General features: G+C 52.7%; 2 protein-coding genes across 5 annotated transcripts in view; one reads left to right on the forward strand and one right to left on the reverse strand.

Moving 5' to 3' along the window:
• The first annotated feature begins 2,466 nt into the window (after nt 1-2,466).
• FEZ1 (fasciculation and elongation protein zeta 1) lies at nt 2,467-16,457 on the forward strand. Its single transcript, XM_041413859.1, has 10 exons — nt 2,467-2,549; nt 5,680-5,982; nt 8,875-8,971; nt 9,848-9,949; nt 11,110-11,329; nt 12,551-12,822; nt 13,206-13,286; nt 13,678-13,753; nt 14,244-14,309; nt 16,294-16,457. The coding sequence occupies exons 2-10, from the start codon at nt 5,708-5,710 to the stop codon at nt 16,308-16,310; spliced, it is 1,206 nt and encodes a 401-aa protein (XP_041269793.1). The 5' UTR covers nt 2,467-2,549; nt 5,680-5,707; the 3' UTR covers nt 16,311-16,457.
• A 1,011-nt stretch (nt 16,458-17,468) lies between these two features.
• Nucleotides 17,469-19,137, reverse strand: part of PKNOX2 (PBX/knotted 1 homeobox 2) — a 48,419-nt gene continuing 46,750 nt past the window's right edge. For all 4 annotated transcript variants that reach the window (XM_041413858.1, XM_041413855.1, XM_041413856.1 and 1 more), the window contains exon 13: nt 17,469-19,066. In XM_041413858.1, the coding sequence (XP_041269792.1) occupies nt 18,819-19,066 (248 nt within the window). In that variant the 3' untranslated portion in view covers nt 17,469-18,818. The remainder of the gene's footprint in view (nt 19,067-19,137) is intronic.

The raw sequence follows: 19,137 nt of genomic DNA on the forward strand, positions 1-19,137 counted from the left end.
CGGGGACAGGAGGGGACACGGGGGCCACACACAGCGGGGCCTCCGGGGGATACGGGGGGGACACACAGCGGGGCCTCGGGGGGATACGGGGGGGACACACACAGCGGGGCCTCGGGGGGACACGGGGGGCACACACAGGGGACACTAGCGGCACACGAGGGGCAGGAGCACTCCTGGCCAGCCGCAGGAGCAGGTCAGTCTGCGGGAGCATTCCCCCAGCGGCTCAGTGGGCTGCTCCTGGCAGAGTCCCCGGGCACATCCCCCAGCTGGCTGGGGCCATCCAGCCCCCTTGGCACCTTCTCTTGGCTGTATCCATCCCCTCTTGGAGCTGATCCTTCGTGCCCTTCTGCTGTGGAGGGGTGTCGGATCAAGCCCTTTTCTGACCCAGAGATGGGGTAACTGAGAGGTGTTTTCAAAACTTCTATTCTATTTTCACTCTCATGAGAAGGGTGAGACAATACAGATGTTATAATTCACACCATCACAAGCAGAAGCCAACTATTTCCTAATTACAAAACACTATAAGCATTTCTTGGCCTAAAAGCTTTAGCCATGATTTTCTACAAATGCAGAGCAGAGTGAGCGGGGCAGGAGTAGAGGCAGTGCACCCCAGCTGTGGCTGTGACACTGGGCTGCAGCTGCGGGAGCTCCCCCAGGGCTGGGGCAAGCTCCAGGAGCTCCTGGACTCCCTGGTGCCCAGGCAGGCAGTGGGCAAGGTGGAGAGGCAGCTGCTGGGGAGGAGCTGGGCAGGGAGATGAGTTGCAGAATCCTCCCGAAGCCCCAGCTGCAGTGTTGGCTGAGTTTGAGACAGTGGCAGTTTGGTACAGGGCAGACTCCAAAATGAGCTACATCCCCTTCAGTTTTAACCACTCCACTCTCACCAATAAGGAGAGATGAGTGTGAGAATATAAGTGAAAAATAACAGAACAGGTGTGAATGGTGCTGGGTGCCCTGCAGGTGGGGTGGCTGCTCCTAGAGAGCAGCAAGTTAAACAGTTGATTTATTTATTCTTTATTATATTCTTTATATTTATTATTCTTTATGCTTTATTATTCTTCTGACATGCATTCCACACTGAGGCTCTCTCTTCTCTCTTCTCTTCTCTTCTCTTCTCTTCTCTTCTCTTCTCTTCTCTTCTCCTCTCCTCTCCTTTCCCCCCTATTTTTTCTTGGCACCATTTTCCACCCTCCCAGTCATCAGCACCTAAAAATGTACCCTCCTGCCTTGGTCCTTGCCATGTTGAGTCAGGAATGTGAATATTTCACTCCTGTAAGTGCTGGGCAGTGTCGCTCATTGTTTGGCCAGGCGTTTCCTCCTGTGGTCCCCTGAGCAGGATGTTGTCATTATTTTGTCCATTTGTAGTTTCAGGTGTGACAAGGATTGATCCTGCCTCTCTGGCTGACACGACATGGACCACCCAAGGGATTTGGGGCAAGGGCTGGAGGGACAGGACCAAGGCAATGACAGAGGGCAGGGCTGGATGGGATTTTGGGAAGAAATGCACCCTGTGAGGGTGGGCAGGCCTGGCACACATATCCCAGAGAAGCTTCTCCATCCCTTCAAGTGTCCAGGCCAGGTTTGATGGGGCTTGAAGCAACTTGGTCCAAGCCCTGAGAACAAAATGAGCTTTGGGGTCCTTGTCCTTCCCAGCCCAAACCATTCTGGCATTCGAGGATTCTTCGGCACTGAGCCAAAGCACGCGGTGCTCCAGCCAGGACTTGGCAGCATTTCATTAAACTTAACAACAGTAATTTCACAAGCTCTTTTGAGGATTTTTTTCCTTAATATGAACAACTTGAAGCCATGTGCCAGAGGAGAAACCCTTCTCCTGCCCTGCTGCATGGAAGACCAGCACGGAGAGGGAGCAGGCAGCTGCAGGCAGCAGAGCCTATTGAGATCTGGGAAACTGAGCTCAAGCCCAGATATTCCACTTGGCTCTGAACTAAACCCAGATTTCAAAAAGAAAAAAAAAAAAAAGACCCAGCATATATGACAACATTCATTTAAGCAATTGTTTAAATATTAGCAAATTTAATTTATTAGCAAAATTTGAAAACTTAAAGCTGAAAGAAAATTACTATAAAAAGCTGCTCATTTCTTGTGATTACTATTTTATTTTTTGAGAGGAAAAAGGATTTTTCTTTTCTAATTCCCTTTATTTTTATTTCATAATTTTTATTGTTTTATTTTAGAAAAGAAAAAATCTCCGGATATATGACTTGACCTTTATATAATCTTTTTTTATATTTCCTATCCATGAATTTCTATTGTCATTTCCATGGTTTCCATTATTTTTTTCCCTTTCTCCCTCGGTGTCAGCGACACGCGCAGACCCGCGTGCACACACGAATGGATGGGCACGGCGGGGTTCGAAGAGATTTTTAGGGATCGGTGAAAGGACGGAGCCCCCCCGGGATCAGGGATGACGTCACGGCTCCCTTGACCACCATCCGCATCCCCCTTCCCGGTGACGTCACCGGTCCTCCCCCGCGCCTGCGCAGTGCGGGCGCAGCACCCCCTGGAGCGGCGCGGAGGATGCGGGGCTGCAGGTGGGTGCGGGGCTGGGGGCTGCGGAGGGGCTGGGGGGGCCGCAGGGGGGCTGGAGCCCGTGCGGGAGGGGGCTGCGCTCGCACACCGCGGGGGCGTGCTGGGGGCGCGGGGGCGCGGGGTGAGCGCTGCGGGCGGCCGAGGGAGGGGCGGCGAGCGCGGCGAGGGCGTGCCCGTGTGCGTGTGTTTGTGTGCGTGTGCGCGCAGCGCTGAGCGTGTGTGCGAGGGATGAGCGTGTCCAGATGTGTGTGCGTGTGTGCGAGGGATGAGCGTGTGTGCAAGGGATGTGCGTGTCCAGATGTGTGTGCGAGGGATGAGCGTGTCCAGATGTGTGTGCGTGTGTGCGAGGGATGTGCGTGTGCAGATGTGCACACAGGGCTGTGTGTGAGTGTCCAGATGTGTGCGTGTGCAGATGTGTGTGCATGTCCAGATGTGTGTGCAGATGCACGTGCAGGCAGATGTGTCTGTGCACATGTGTGTGTCTGTGCAGATGCGTGTGCACGCAGATGTGTATACGTCTGTGCAGGTGTGTGTGCATGTCTGTGCAGGTGTGTGTGCATGTCCAGATGTGCACGCAGGCCTGTGTGTGCAGATGTGTGTGCATGCAGATGTGTCTGTGCGTGTGGTGCGCATGTGCAGCTGCAGGGGCACATGTGCAGACACGTGGATGTGTGGGTGTGTGTGCAGGTGTGTGTGGTGCAGGTGTGTGTGCAGGTGTGTGTGCACGCAGTGTGGTGCTGGTGTTTGTGCCTGCTGTGGGCACGGTGGGGCCCGTGGTGCATGTGGGGGAATGCACAAGTGCACGGCGGTGCACAATGTATGCGAGGGGATGCAGGCATGCACAGGGCTGCACAGTGTGTGTTTGTGCATGGCATTGCACCTGGGCATGCGTGAGCGCATGGCTGCACACACAGACACTCTGCTGGGGATGCGTGCCTGCATGCACTGGGGCACATGGGGGTGAATGTGTGTGCAGCCCAGCACATGTGCACCGCTGCAGCACGCATGCACACGCATGCACCGCTCTGTGCATGGCATGTGTGCTCATGGGGAGCACCGGGCCCTGTCCTCTGTGTGTGTGCTGCAGGTGTGTGCAGGGCTGGGCTCACCTGCACGTGAGGCACACGTGCAGGGTGTGCATGCACAGGGTGTGTGCTGCAGGGCTCGGGGCACCAGTGGGGCACACGTGCATGGGGTGTGGCCGTGGTTCCAAACCCTTCCAGGGCAGGTTTTCCCCAAAGCCGTGATGGTTGTGCTCCCCTCCCCAGGGAAGCGTGGCCGGGGCTGGGGGGTGAGCTGGGGTGCTGGCACCTGTACTGGGCTGCTCCTGGCTTACTCCTGAGTTACTGCTTGCTTCCTCTGAGGCTGCTGCTAGGATGCTGCTGGGATATTGTCAGTAATCTCCTGAGGGAGTAGTGAAATGCTGTCAAGGCACAGCTGAGATGCTCAGGGTGTGGCTGGGATGCTGCTGAGATGCTCTGAGTTTACTAGGATGTGGGCAGGCTGCTCTGCAGACAGCAGTAAGGCACTTGCAGAGTGGCACTAAGCTACTCTCAGGATACTCTGTGGGTGCTACTGGGATGCTGCAAAAGCTCCACTAAGGTACTATCAGGCTGCTACTAAGATACTTGCAGAGCTGATACTGAGGTACTCGTATGAAGGGACCACTGGAGCAGCTCACACAAGTTGCTCTCAAGATACGTTCAGGTTGCTTTCAGTGTAGTTACAGGGCAGTAAGAAAATACCTGGATAACACTCTGCACTACCTGAGGATAACACAGCTGTGTCCCATTGCACCACTACTAGGATCCTCTCAGCACACTCCTTGTCTACTACTGGGATACTATCAGGGCGCCAGGATGCTCCTGGGATGCTCTTGACAGAATGAGGATATTTCTGCCTGTGCTAGTACAACATCAGGACAATGCTGAGCTACTCAATGCTGAGCTGCTGCTAGGATACTCTCAGTGTAGCACAAAGGTACTATCAGGATGTTGCTAAGATTTTATCAGGATAACACTCCAAAGTATCACTTGGCTAATTGTAAATGTATTGCTAATGCTAATGAGTATTACTAATGAGGCACTACTAAGATACTACAGGGTCGCTGCTAGGATACCACATTACTGGCACTACTATGATAGTACAGGATGTTCTCACAAAGCTCCCAGGGTGCTGTCAGGACAGGGTCAGTTTTCAGTGGATGCTCTCAGGATAAAAGGGCATTTTTTTGTAGGATGCTTCCAAGATGATGCAAGGGCACTAGAAAAGACCGTGGCAAGATACTTCTGGGATGCCATCAAAGCAACACTCACATTTTTGGGGTACTGACAGCACATTACTGATATTTTCAGGCCACTTGCTTAGTAGTGATATAGTGTCAGATTGATTAGTGCTCTTTGCTGACTCAGAGATGGGGGAACTGAGAGGTGACAAAAGCTGATAGGCCAAGAAACACTTACAGTGTATGGTAATTAGGAAATAGCTTCTGATTGTGATGGCATGAATTGTAACATCTGTATTGTCTCACCCTTCTCATGAGAGTGAAAATGGAATACAAGTTTTTAAAGCACCTCTCAGTTACCCCATCTCTGGGTCAGAAAAGGCCATAATCTGACAATACTGTAGAAGGATACAACTAAGATACTACCACTTCAGGGAAATGGATAGTGGTATGACATTTTTGACATACCATCAGGGTAGCACTAAGCTGCTTGGACCACTATCAGCACTTTGTTGCTACTAGTAAATTACCACTGGAGTAGTGCCACCATATCAGAATATTTCTTCTGAAGGTAGCACATCCTGTTGGGATACTGCCAGGATACTACAGAGATACTATTGGTTGTGTAACAGCCCTGGCAGGAGTGTTTCAGTGAGCACGGCAGCAGCAAAGGCAACGGGGAGCTGGCTGTTGTAACCTGTTAGTAGCCTGGTGAGGGAACGCGGAGTTGGGTGAGAGAACAGGGGGCTGGGTGTTGTAACCTGTGAGTAGCCTGGTGAGGGAACGGGGAGTTGGGTGAGAGAACAGGGAGTTGGGTGTTGTAACCTGTGAGTAGCCTGGTGAGGGAACGGGGGCTGGCTGTTGTAACCTGTGAGTAGCCTGGTACTGACGGGCAGCTGTCCCTGCAGCTAAGGCAGCACAGGGGTGTTGAGGAGGATGGAGGCGCCGCTGGTCAGTCTGGAGGAGGAGTTCGAGGAGGGGCCCGCGGACGATGGGGGGTCCCTGCCGCGCCCCGCGGACCCCGCGCTGGCCGAGCTGGAGAGCTTCTCCGCCGAGATGATGAGCTTCAAGTCCATGGAGGACCTGGTGCAGGAGTTCGACGAGAAGCTCACCGTGTGCTTCCGCAACTACGACGCCGCCACCGAGGGCCTGGCGCCCGTGCGGGGCCGGCTGCAGGCGCAGGAGGAGGAGGAGCGCCTGCAGGATGAGGAGTGAGTAAGGCCCCCCTGCTCCTGGGGCCACTTCCCACCCTGAACCCCCCCACAGGGCAGGCCACCTCCCAGCGCTGCGGCACGGCCGTACTCCGTGTAGTATCCTGTGAGTAAGGGTCTGCGTGCCACCTTGCATGCTGGCACGGTACGGCCCACGTGCAGCTCGGCCCCTGCATCGCGGCACAGTCACGCAGCAGTGTGGAATAGCTGTGTGGTATCTTTTGAGTAGCTGTGTAGTATCTTTTGAGTAGCTGTGTAGCATCTTATAAGTAGGCCGCCCTCGAGCCTGCATGCATCCTGTCATGATCATTAAATACTCCTCTTTCCCAGAGCATGCACACAGCATGACTGTGCAGCACTGCAGAGTAGTGGTGTAGTATCTTATGAGTAACATCCCCATGGCCTGTTGCACCTTCTTGTGCTCTTCTGTGAGGCCATAACAGGCAAATCAGCCCCTGGACTGTGCTGTGAGTATACAGCACCTTGGAGTAGCTGTGTAGGGTCCTTGGAGTAGCTGTGTGAGGTCCCTGGAGTAGCAGCCTGTGAGGAGGAGGAGCAGTGTGTCCCATGCAGGGGACCACGCAGGGGACCACAGCTCTGTCTGTGCAAGGAAAGCTCCAGGGGTTGAACATAAACCTTGAGTAAGGTGTGAGTAGAGTCTGGCCACCCCCTCTGTGCCATGCTAGGGGATGGCCAAATTCCCTAGGGTCAAATTCCCCCCTAGGCTCCCCAATTATTATTGTGCCTTTTGTGTTCAATTCTACAGTTTCATTAAAAACCCTGTTTTGTTACAAAATGCCATTTTTTCCTGCAAGTCCTTGGGCTTTCTGCTCGTGATGATCACACACCATCACATTTCTTTGGATTTTTTGTCTGTTTTTTTCTGTGGATTTTTTGTCTGTTTAATTGGGATTATTCCAAAATCGCTAACCCTTATTCTCACCAAGCAAAGGGGTTGCATTCAACCCAAAAAGCCCCAAATCTGTTGGTTTTGTTGGTTTTTGTTTAGGTTTTTTCCCCCAAACCCACTGAGGCTGAAATGATTTTTGCAATTGGTCGAATTCATGGTTTTTCAGAGCAAAATGCAGCTTGGCTGCGCGCCGGGGCTGCCGCGCTGTCGCCGCTTTGTGCCACTTATTGTGTCTTTTTTGGGTCACTTTGGGCAAAACAGGGCTTTTTTTTTTTAGTCTTCTTTGAATGAGCCCTGTGTGCAGGCCGGGGGAGGGGCCATGGCCTCACAAGCACTGCATTTCCAGAGTTTTTAACCATTTCTTGCCATCATGAACTCAGAAATCACTGCTGGTCTTGGCCTGCTCCTGTGGGGTGCTGCTTCTTTAAGAGCAGAGATGAAAAAAAAAAAAAAAGGCAAATCTGGGGGGATAATTACTAATTTGATGTGCTTTGTTAAAAAAAATAAGTATTTAAGATTTGGCATCCGCATTTTTGTACGTTAATTTGTGAAATCTGTAATTCCAAGGGGAATTCAGCCCTGGTGAGAAGGGAAATATAATAAATCTCAAAAACGAGCAGTTTTGGGGTTGGAAAAGGGGCAAATGGTTTTGGGGTGATCGTCAGCGTTTGGATGTGGCACCAACTGGACTGAACCCCCCATTTCTGATGGGAAAATGGGGGGGGGCTTGCCTGAGATGGGGAGAAAATTTCTAATCTCTTTCTGTGCCTTTCCCCCCATTTTTGACATTTTCCTCCCATTTTTGGCCTTTTTCTCAATGTTGCCACTTCTCAGCTCTTTTTTCCCATTTTCTATCTTTCTCCTCCATTTTTTCCCTTTTCTCTACTTTCCCTGCCCTTTTCTCAATTTCCCTCCTCATTCTCCCTTTTTTCTTACATTTTCTCTTTTTCCCCTTTTCCCTTTTATCCTTATTTTTCCTTTTTCCCTCTTTTGGTCCTTTTCCTATTCCCTGTTATCTCCTCTTTCCCTTTCTTCCCTTTGTTCCTCTTCCTCCATTTCCCACCATTTTTCTTTTCCCTCTTTCTCATTTTTTCTTCAGTTTCTCCCCTTTTACCCAGATTTTCCTTCCTCCACTTTTTCCTCTTTCACCCCTTTTTGCCCTTTTTTCCATCTTCTTCTTTACCCCTTTTTTCTCTTTTCTCCTGTTTTCCCCCTTTCCTTTTTTTCCCCTTCCTTCTCCTCTTTTCCTTCTCTATTTTCTCCTCTTTTGGTCACTATTTCAGGAAGGAATTTTAGGGTATTTTAGGTGTTGAAAAGTGACATTTTGGGATCTCTGGGGTATTTCAGTGAGGGGGTTGGGTGGTTGGAGCATGACAGGGTGGCATTTTGGGGGTATTTCAGAAGAGCATTTGGGGACAGTTTGGGGTGTTCCAGGGCAGCATTTTGAGGTGTTTTGGGGCCTTTCAGGGAGTCTTGGGGCTTTGGGGCTGCTTTAAGATAATGTTTTGTGCCACTTCAGGGCATCATGGTGCTGGTTTTGAGTGGCATTTGGGGACATCTAGAGATATTTTGGGACATTGCTGTGGCCTTTTGGAGTGTTTTGACAGCAGCATTTCAAAATGACATTTAGGGAGCATCTCAGGTGCTGGAGGAGTGTTTTTGGGTACTTTGGGGTATTTCAGGACAGGATTTCATGATGCTATTTTGAGAAGCTTTGGGGTCTTCTAGGACAGCATTTGGGGTTTTCTAGGATATCATTTGGGGTGTTTTGGGATGTTTCAGGCATCTCAGTGGTGTTTGGGGATTTTTGGAGGTCATTTCAGGATGTTTCTGGGCTGCACTTTGGATGTTTCTGGGCTGCATTTCGGGATGTTTCTGGGCTGCATTTCGGGATGTTTTGCAGCATCTTGGCGTGCCATTTTTGGGATGTGTCTCTGAGATGTAACATTTTGGGATCAGCACTCACCACTGCCTCCCTGCAGGGTCTGGGATGCTCTGACTGATGGCTTTGCCCCCCGGAGCTCCCCCCGGCCGTGGCAGCTCCCTGGGACTGAGCCCCTCGATGGCACCGACCCCCAGGTACGGCTGTGACTCCCCACGTGATCCCCTGAGTGTGATTGACAGCTGTCAGTCAGCCCCGAGGCTCAGCGACCATCATGCACTGCAAACCACCCAAAAAGGGTTGTTTTGGCACCTGGTCTTTGCCAGTTTGCCCCCATGCCATGGTGGGGTGGGTGTTTTGGGGGGTTGAAAATGGGTTTTCATTTGTAGTGAGTTTGTGCTGTCATAGCTGCTTTTGGGGTTGTAAAAATGTCCCAATATCCATGGAATTGAACCCATTTGGATGTGTTGCTGAAGGGGGAAGAGAAGATAACTTCCTTGGCTTATTTTCTGCTAAAAAGGTGAAAAAAGATGGTGAAAGGTGGGAAAAAAGAAGCTGCGTCCTCACCCAACATCTCCATCCATCCGTTCCCTGGCGGTGTTCCCCTCTGCCATGTCCCCACCTGGTGTCCCCAGCCTGTCTCCATCAGAGCTCTCCCATTCAGCCCCACCAGCCCTCATCTCTCCATCCAGCATCCCCATCACCGAGCATGTCCAACCCCACCCTCCATCCAGCACACCTGCACTTCTCCCTGTCTTCTTCCCACTCCATGGATCCATTCTACACCTCTCCATCCAACACTCCCTGTCCAACATCTCCATCCACCTCCTGGCAATACCTCCCCCTGCAGTGCTGTCCATTGTCTGCAGTGTCCCTGCCCAAAGCCCCATCCAGCATCTCCATGAAATACCCTCAATCCAGCACGTCCCATCTCATGTCCACATCCAGTGTCTCCCCATGCCACCCCCATGTGCCCCTGAGCAGCGTGGTGGCTGTCCCCGTGCCAGGGCTGGGGCTGTGTCCATGCTGGGGCCATGCCCACACCAAGGCTGCCCAGCCTGTGTCTCCTGCAGCTCGGTGGGAAGGAGGAGGAGGAGGAAGAGGAGGAGGAGCTCACTGAGAGGAGTGAGCAGGACTCTGGGATCAACGAGGAGCCGCTGCTGACAGCTGAGCAGGTACCCATGGGCCTCTGGAGCCCTGCATGTCCTCCAAAAGCCAGGCTTGGCCACCTCGGCCCATGACCACGAGCTGAAAGCACAAGAAAAAGGCAAATCCTCATCCTTGGGGTGTGGCATGCAGGACCTGGAATGTGGATGTAGACAGAAGTGTGGGCTGTGGGGGCTGATGTGGGATTTGGCTGCACGTGGGAAGGTGGGCTGAGGGTGCTGCTGTACAAAATGGGGGGCATGGGGGAAGGATAGAAGTGTGGGGTGCAGAGGGGGAATGCAGCTGCAGGTGCTGGTGTGGAGGCAGGGTGCAGATGAGGGGTGCAGGATGCAGGTTCTAGATGCAGGATGTAGATGTGGGGTGCAGGATGCAGGTGCCAGATGCAGGGTGCAGATGAGTGGTGCAGGATGCAGATGCCAGATGTGGGGAGGGTGATGTGGAGGCAGCAGCAGGGTGTGGATGCAGGATAGAGAATGCAAGTGCAAGTACAGGATGCAGAAGGAGATGGGTGCAGAGAGCAGGATGCATATTTAGATGTGGATGCAGGTCCTCAGTGTCCATGGAATGTGGATTTGGATGTAGGTGGTAATGTGGGATGCAGATAGAGGACCCAGGGTGCAGATGGATGTAAATGCAGGTGCTGATGCAGGATGGAGGGAGCAGAATAGGATGCAGAAGGAGATGGGTGCAGAGAGCAGGATGCAGACAGGTGCAGGATGTGTATTTAGATGTGGATACAGGTCCTCAGTGTCCATGGAATGTGGATTTGGATGTAGGTGGGAATGTGGGATGCAGATACAGGATGCAGATAGAGGACCCAGGGTGCAGATGGATGTAAATGCAGGTGCTGATGCAGGATGGAGGGAGCAGAATGCAGATGCAGGATGAAGGGGAGGATGCAGAATTCTGATAAGGATGGAGGATGGACAGAGCAGGCTGCAGATGCAGGATGAAGATAGAGGATGCAGGTGCAGGATTAAGGGAGCAGTTGCAGGTGTGGGTGCAGGGCAGGAATGCAGGGAGCAGGTGCAGGACAGTTGCAGGTGTGGGTGCAGGGCAGGAATGCAGGGAGCAGGTGCAGGACAGTTGCAGGTGTGGGTGCAGGATGTGTGGGGTGCGAGGTGCAGGTAGGATGCAGGTGCACATGGAGGTCACTGATGCCCCACAGGTCATTGAGGAGCTGGAGGAGCTCATGCAGAGTTCACCTGACCCCGAGGCTGACCCTGAGGGTGAAGAGGAAGAGGAGGAGGAGGAGGAGGAGGAGGAGGAGGAGGAAGAAACCAAGGCTGATGCTGAAGGCAAAGGTGGTGGTGGGGGCACGGAGCCCATCCTGCTGCGGGAGCTGCATGCTTTCTCCCCTGCCTTCAACAACAACTGCTCCCACGAAGGTATGGCCAGCAAAGCCCAGGCCAGTCACTTTTTGGGGACGATTCCAACCAAACTGGACAACTGAGTCTCTCCAGGCCTCAGTGCTGGCTTGCTCTGGGACTTGGCCAGAAGGGCTTTTGGCAAAAACTGTGAAGAACACAGGGATCTGGCTTTTGGTGTGGAAAGGCACGTGGGGTTCACCAGGAGCCTTTGTGTTCTGCATGGGGCGCTCCACGCACGTGAGATTTGTCACTGGTGGAGTGGGCTGTGTCACCAGCAAGCCCAGGCACTTCACTCATTGCTCTGCTCTTTATCTCACTGTGCAGGTTACTAATCACACCATGTCACTAATTGCACCATGCATGTCACTAATTGCACCATGCATGTCCATAATCACATCATACATCTCACCAGTTGCACGATGCATGTCAATAATTGCACCATACATGTCACTAATTGCTCCATACATGTCACTAATCACACCCTGCCTGTCACTAATTGCACTGTGAATATCACTGAGTGCACCTTGCATGTCTCTAATCGTGCCAGGAAGTTCATTAATTGCTCTGGGCCCATGGTTTATGGCGCTGAGCATATCAGTAATTGCACAACGGGTTTATCTCTTGTGTCTCAGAAAATGCAGAGCCCATCTCGCTCAGCACGAGATGCATTTTAATGGCTGCAGTGTGTGTTTCACTGACTGCACTGGGGTGTCCCTGACTGCAGCAGGCATTTCCTCCTTTCCCCATGCATGGCACTGCTGCAGAGTCCCGAGGAGGCCACGGAGATGTCCCAAAGTCGGCAGCACCCCTGCTGGGGTGACAGGCTGGGAGTGCTGGGGAAGAGAAGGCTCCAGGGAGAGCTCAGAGCCCCTCCAGGGCCTGAAGGGGCTCCAGGGGAGCTGGAGAGGGACTGGGGACAAGGGATGGAGGGACAGGACACAGGGAATGGCTCCCACTGCCAGAGGTCAGGGATGGATGGGATATTGGGAAGAAACTTCCCTGTGAGGGTGGGCAGGCCCTGGCACAGGGTGCCCAGAGCAGCTGTGGCTGGCCCATCCCCGGCAGTGCCCAAGGCCAGGCTGGACGGGGCTTGGAGCACCCTGGGCTAGGGGAAGGTGGAAGGAGCCGGGCTGTAAATCCCCTCCAGCCCCTGTTCGGGCTGTCCCGGGACACGAGGCGGGCTGTACGTCCCTCCAGCCCCGTTCGGGCTGTCCCGGACACAGGCGGTCTCTCGGGCAGGGCTGGGCCGGCTGTCGGCGCGGGAGCTGCTGGCGGCCGCGGGCCGGGCGGAGGCGGCGAGCCGGGCGCTCTCGGCCGAGCTGGTGGCGCAGCTGGCGCGGCGGGACGAGCTGGCCTTCGAGAAGGAGGTGAAGACGGCGTTCATCGGGGCGCTGCTGGCCGTGCAGGGCGAGCAGCGGGAGCAGCGGGAGGCAGCCCGGCGCCGCCGCAGGGACAAGGGGCTGAGCCTGCAAGGGGCGCGCTCCGAGCGCGGCAGCAACATGCCCCGCAAGGTGGGCACGGACCCGAGCGGGGCTGCCCCGGGTGGGCTGGGAGGAGAGGGGGGACCTGGGGTCAGGATGGGGCAAGGGGATGAGGGATGGGATGGGATGGGATGGGATGGGATGGGATGGGATGGGATGGGATGGGATGGGAATAGCGACAGGATGGGGCAGAGGGGCATGGGAAGGACACAGCACGGGGACAGGGGGAATGCAGGGATAGGGGGACTTGGAGCAGGGACACAAAGGGATTTGGGATGGGTATGGAGCAGGGTGCTGGGATCTGGGCAGGGTGTGGGAGTCAGGGAGTTGTGGGGGACGCTGGTGGCAGAGGAGGTGCCACGGGTGATGTCGCTGTCCCCGGGAGGTGACAGGGTGACACGCTGTCCCCCCAGCGCTTCAGCATGGAGGGCATCTCCAGCATCCTGCACTCCGGCCTGCGCCAGACTTTTGGTCCTACCACCAACGAGAAGCAGGTGCCCCTTTCCCCCCCCCCACAAAAATTGCCCAAATCTGTTTGTTTTCACTCCTCCTCCCTGCACTCCCCATTCCCCTGCGTCCCCCCACCCCCTGTTAAAATCTTTCTTCATTTTACAACACTGCTCTATCCCCTACACCCTGGTAACCCCTCTTGAAAAAATTAACTGTTTTCACCCCAAAAAGTCCTCCCTGAGGAGGGATGGATTTGGGTGGAGTTTGCAGCACCCATTTAGTTCAACACTCCCCAAAACATCTGCAGATTAAATGCAATTGCAGGAATTTTGCAGAAATACTCTATTTTTGCACAAATTTGTCTCAAGGTGATGCAAAAACCAGGCAGTTTTGTGCCATCTGGGTGTTTTTTGGGGATGGCTTTTGTTTTTGCAGTACCTGAACACGGTGATTCCCTATGAGAAGAAGGGCTCACCACCCTCTGTTGAGGACCTGCAGATGCTCACCAACAGTGAGTATTCATTCAAGCTGCTGGTTTGGGTCAGCATCCCATGTTTTGGGGACACAAAGGCACATTTTGCTTTGCTTCAGTGGCTGCAGTTTGGGGTATCATTGCAGCACAACTAATTTGGGGAATTTTTTGCATCATTGCAGCATGGGCAATTTAAAGTGCTACCACCCACGTTGCTTATCATTGCAACAAACCCACCTGGTGGGGAAAATCCCTGGTTTGCATCACTGCAGCACTGCTGGTTGGCAGCCAACACCTCCCCCCAGTTTATTCTCCTTATACCAGGGTTGGCTTGGGGGTAAATCACCCATTCTGCACTGCCACAGATTGGCTAATTGGGGATGAAAGTCCTTTTTGTGTGGGTGTTCCCAGGCCTGCTGCATAAATTGTATGGGGAAATTGTATGGCAACTGTGGGGCTGGTTTGGGGGGGAAAAGGAGACATTTGGGGGGCAGCAGGGCCAGGCTCACAGCTTTGCTCTCCCTCACAGTCCTGTTTGCCATGAAGGAGGGGAATGAGAAGGTGCCCACTCTGCTCACGGATTACATCCTCAAAGGTACCTGCTCCCCCCTGCCTGCCCTGGGCACCCCTCGTGCATCCTTCACTCAGCTCCTCTGCAGCTCTGTGCCTCCACCACAGATCCCTCTGCATCCTCCTGCCTCTCCACTGCATCCTTTGTGCATCCTTTGCCCATCCCTCTTGCAACCTCATTCATCCCTTTTGCATCTCCTGTGCATCCTCGAGGAATCCCAGATAAATCCTGTGGCATTCCTCCTGCATCCCTCATGCATCTCTGCTGCATCCTCCACACATCCTTCAGGAGTCCTGGATGCATCTCCTGCACATCCCTCAGGCATTCTTTGTACAGCTCTCCTGTCCTGAGACAGCTGTCTGTCTCACACCTCTGGAGGTGCCTGTGCAGCTTCCTGCCCCACCCTGGGGCCCATCTGCTTCATCCACACAGCCTCATCATCCTCTGTGCACCCTTCCTCACCCCCCCCCCCCCCCCTCCCTTGGGCATCCCATCCATCTTCTTGCATTTCCTGGGCATCCTTGTGCATCCCTGTGCATCTCCCACACCCCTCTTGTCCATCTCTTGTGCATCCTCCTGAGTCCTCGTGTGTCCTTCGTGCTCCTCCTGAGCACTGCTGTGTGTGTGCATTCCTTGTGCATCCCTTTCATCTTCCTCCTGCCTCCCATGTGCAGCCTCGTGCAGCTTTTCTGCATCCTCATCTGCCCAGGTGCCTGATTTACACTCGTGCAGCCTTTCTGCTCCTGAACCCTTGTGCATGTGGGCACACTCCTGTGTCCTTGTGCCCTCCTGGCTGTCCCTGTGCATGTCCTTGTGCAGTCCTGGCTGTCCCTGTGCATGTCCTTGTGCAGTCCTGGCTGTCCCTGTGCACACTCCTGTGTCCTTGTGTGGCCTCCAGGCACTCTTGGGCGCCTCCACGTGCAGCCCAGTGCAGCCCTGTGTGTCACTCTGCACCCTCGTGCAGCATTGCATTGTGCACACTTGTATATCCTCCTCCATCCTTCTACATCCCTGTGCATGCTCATGGATCACAGTGCATCCTCATGCATTCCAGTGCATCCTCCTGCATCCCTGTGCATCCCCATGCACACTTGTGCATCCTTCTGCATCCTTGTGCATCTCTGTGCATCCTCCTACATCCTTGTGCATGCCTGCACATCTTCCTGGATGACAGTGCAGCCTCGTGCATCCTCCTGCATTCCAATGCATCCTTCTACATCCTCCTGGATCACAGTGCATCCTCCTGCATTCCAGTGCATCCTCCTGGATCATAGTGCATCCTCGTGCACTCCAGTGCATCTTCGTGCATTCCAGTGCATTCTCCTACATGATTGTGCATCTCTGTGCATCTGCATGCACTCCAATGCATCCCCATGCACACATGTGCATCCTTCTGCATCCCTGTGCATCCTCTTGCATCCCTGTGCTTGCTTATGGATCATAGTGCATCTTCATGCATTCCAATGCACACTTGTGCGTCCCTGTGCATCCTCCTGCATCCCTGTGCATCCTTGTGCATCCCTGTGCATTCTCCTGCATTCCAATGCATCCTCATGCACACTTGTGCATCCCTGTGCCTGCTCATGCATTCCAATGCACCTCCATGCTTCCCCACATACCCCTGTGTATCCCTGTGCATCCTCCTGCATTCCATTGCATCCTTGTGCATCCCTGTGCATCCCAGTGCATCCTCCTGCATCCTAGTGCATCCTCATGCATCCCTGTGCATCCTCCTGCATCCCTGTGCATCCCCCTGCACACTTGTGCATCCTCCTGCATTCCTATGCATCCCAGTGCATCCTCCTACATCCTTGTGCATCCCCATGCACATTTGTGTATCCTCCTGCATCCCTGTGCATCCTCCTGCATTCCAGTGCATCCTCATGCATCCTCATGCATCCCTGTGCATGCCCCTGCCTCGCTGCACCCTCGGTGCCCCCGTGCAGTGCCCCCAGCCCCTCTCTCTCCCTCTCTCTCTCCCTCTCTCCCTCTCTCTCTCTCTCTGCAGTGCTCTGCCCGACCTGACGCCGTGCTGCCCCCACGCTCCCACCCCGGCGCCTCCAAATCGGGGCCAAACCCCAGGAAAAAGGGTCACCCACCCGTGGCTGCCCCACCCTGCACTTCCCCCTTTGCACAGCTGGGAATAAAGAATTCCTTACATTAATTAGGCAACTGGTGTCCGGTGTCTGTGTCTCTCCTTGCTCGTGGCGGTGCTTTGGAACTTTTTTGTAGGAAAATGATGTTTTTAAGCAAAAAAAATCCCAACATAGACTTAGCTCATGAATATTCTGGGATCTCTAAAAAACACAAACTTCTGGCTAACGAGCTGCTGCAGTTGCCACCATTGGAGGGGCAAAATTCAGATTAAATTCCGTTCTCAGGGATTTTTCCCATTTTTTCATTTTTCTGTGGCCCAGTTTTCTGCTAAAAATTGTGCAAACATCACCCAGAAAATCAACCTATTATTAAGGAATGGCTCATTAAGGGACAGGGGAGCTTCCATCGCTTCCATTTTGGGGGAGAATTGCTCTGATTTGGACTTTGTCACTCATTTTGGGAAGGAGTGCCTAATTTGGGGGGTGTTGTTCATTTTTGGGGAGTGTTGTCCATTTTGGGACAAATTCAGTCATCTTGGGAGAAGTCACTCATTTCCAGAAGGACCAGTTTGGGACAGCTTCCTTTGGGAGCATGTCACTCATTTGGGGGGAGAATTTTTGGAGAACTCCTTTTGGAGTGAGCACCCATTTTGGGGGAGAATCACTCATTTCAGAGAGACATTAGCCCCTTCTGGGTCATCATTTGATTCTGAGGAGCATCCCTCGTTTCTGGAGACCATCACTCATTTTGGGGTTGTCTGGAACACTTTGGGGGAGCTTCTGGGGGAGAATCACTCATTTTTGGAGACAACAGCTCATTTTGGGGTGTGCATCTTTCATTAGTGAGCAAAATCTCATTGGAGCTTGTCTGAGGGGAAAAATTTTCATTTTTGGTGGACCATCAGTTTTGGATGTATAAATTCAATTTTCTCCACACCACTCAATTACCAATTTGGATCCACCCACCCATTTTGGGGGTAAATTAATTTTATGAGGGGAGTTTTGCCCCTTTTGGGGGGTTATTCCTGCATTTTGGGTCTTCTCCACTCAAAGGAAGAAGCTGCCAAGAAAATACAGGTGCGACCCCTCATCTTGTAGCACTTTATAATAAATGGCCAGGAATTAATACTAAATTACAATGAATCCTTTATGAAATTACAGATTACATTCACGCCAGATCAGTATCCAAAAATAGGCATTTCTGCCCATTGCATCACTTGGTTTTTTTATCCCAGCTCTTGTTCAGGTTCTTTTGGCAACTCTTCAAGAGCCAGGAAAAAAAAGCACAATATGGGCAAAAAGCCTCCAAGAAAATGATCCTTCTCCTAGAATCTCACATTTAGAGCAGGAACCTGCAGAAGACAATTCCTTTATTTTTACCCTGGTTTGCTTTTGCATTTCCTCCCATGCCACATTTTAAGGCGAATACACCTTTTTGCTAGCATTTAAAATAAAAAAAACCCAAAATACAGGGTTTTTGGCAGCTGCCCTCCCCCATGGGGCTAAAGCTCCACCATTTTGCCATGTGGAGGGACAATACCAGGGAGAAATCATCTTTTAAGCAACAATACTTAATTTCCTTCCACCCAGGCGAGTCTTGCGTATCGCCATTCAATTTTGGGTGAAATCCTGCATTTTTTAAATCAATTTTTCCCCATCTTTAACTAACTCTGTGCCAAAATGCCTTTGGAAAAGTTTTACTTCCGGCAGCCTTTGCCCCAGCTCTGCCTCCAATCTCAGCCCTTAAGGACGAGAATGGGCTGAGTTGGTTTTTTTTCCAGATTCAGCAGAGGTTTTAGCACATAAATTAAAGGATTTGGAGGAATTTCCTCCCTTTTCCAGAAAGTTGTGTCCAGAGTCACCAAGCAGCCTCAGCATCGGGGCCAAAGTTGGGAGATATGGGCAATCCCATGAGCTGAGCACCAAACCCTCCTTGGATATGGCAGAATTTGCACTTGCTGATTGTTTTTCTTCCCCCTCCATGACAGTGTTTATGCCTGTGAATGACCTTTCTGGGGGTAAAAAATCCAAAAAGCATCAAGTCCTGGGGTTGGGTTGGCTTTTCTTTGCACCAAGAAATCCAAGGGATGGAGGCAGTGGCCCACCCACCACTGCCCACCAGCATCCGAGCGTCACGTGGGGAAAACAACTTTCCCTCAAAATGCTTTTGCTTACCAAAAAATGAAGGGAAAAAGAAAAATAAAACCTGAAATAAAAGATTAATCTGGCCACAATATGTGCCTTGTAAACGCGTGTCCTTCGCTCCCGCGCGCTGCCGTGGTGGTCCCCGCGCTCCTGGGGGCAGCCAGGACCTCTGCCAGCGTTGCCAGTTTGCTTTTTTCTCACCAATTTCTTCTCCTTGCCTTTATTTTTTTTTGCATTTCAGGGGGCATTTTGTATCTGGTGCTGTTAATGATTTGGAAGGGTGCAGGAGGAGCTATTCCAGTGAGTCACTGTGGTCCAAACCAAGGTCAGCACCAGGTGCTGCTGGGAGGCCACCAGGCTCTTCCTCCAGCTCTTCCTCCTCTTCCTCCTCCTCCTCCATCTCGTCCTCGTCCTCCTCATCCTCCTCCTCTTCCTCGGTGCCATCCAGGGAGTCGTCGTGGGCTGCCAGCATCGCCTGCTGCATGGCCATGGTGGCAGTGGCTGATGAGAGGGGCTGGAGGTTGTCCATGCTGAGCGAGCCTGGAATTAAAAGCACAGAAATAAGGACCCCCCAGCTAACACAGAAAGGACAAAAGAAGTGCATAAAGGAT

The sequence above is a fragment of the Onychostruthus taczanowskii genome, unplaced genomic scaffold (genome assembly GCF_017590055.1).
Source record: "Onychostruthus taczanowskii isolate IOZ18803 unplaced genomic scaffold, ASM1759005v1 scaffold43, whole genome shotgun sequence".
Taxonomy (NCBI): Eukaryota; Metazoa; Chordata; class Aves; order Passeriformes; family Passeridae; genus Onychostruthus; species Onychostruthus taczanowskii.

What these genes read in the sequence shown, in the direction of transcription:
- FEZ1 (XM_041413859.1), top strand. Translation starts at nt 5,708, where the DNA reads ATGGAGGCGCCGCTGGTCAGTCTGGAGGAGGAGTTCGAGGAGGGGCCC. An exon ending in GCAGCAACATGCCCCGCAAG is followed by an intron (nt 12,823 to 13,205) that starts GTGGGCACGGAC and finishes CTGTCCCCCCAG; the next exon opens with CGCTTCAGCATGGAGGGCAT. An exon ending in CCTGCAGATGCTCACCAACA is followed by an intron (nt 13,754 to 14,243) that starts GTGAGTATTCAT and finishes TCTCCCTCACAG; the next exon opens with TCCTGTTTGCCATGAAGGAG.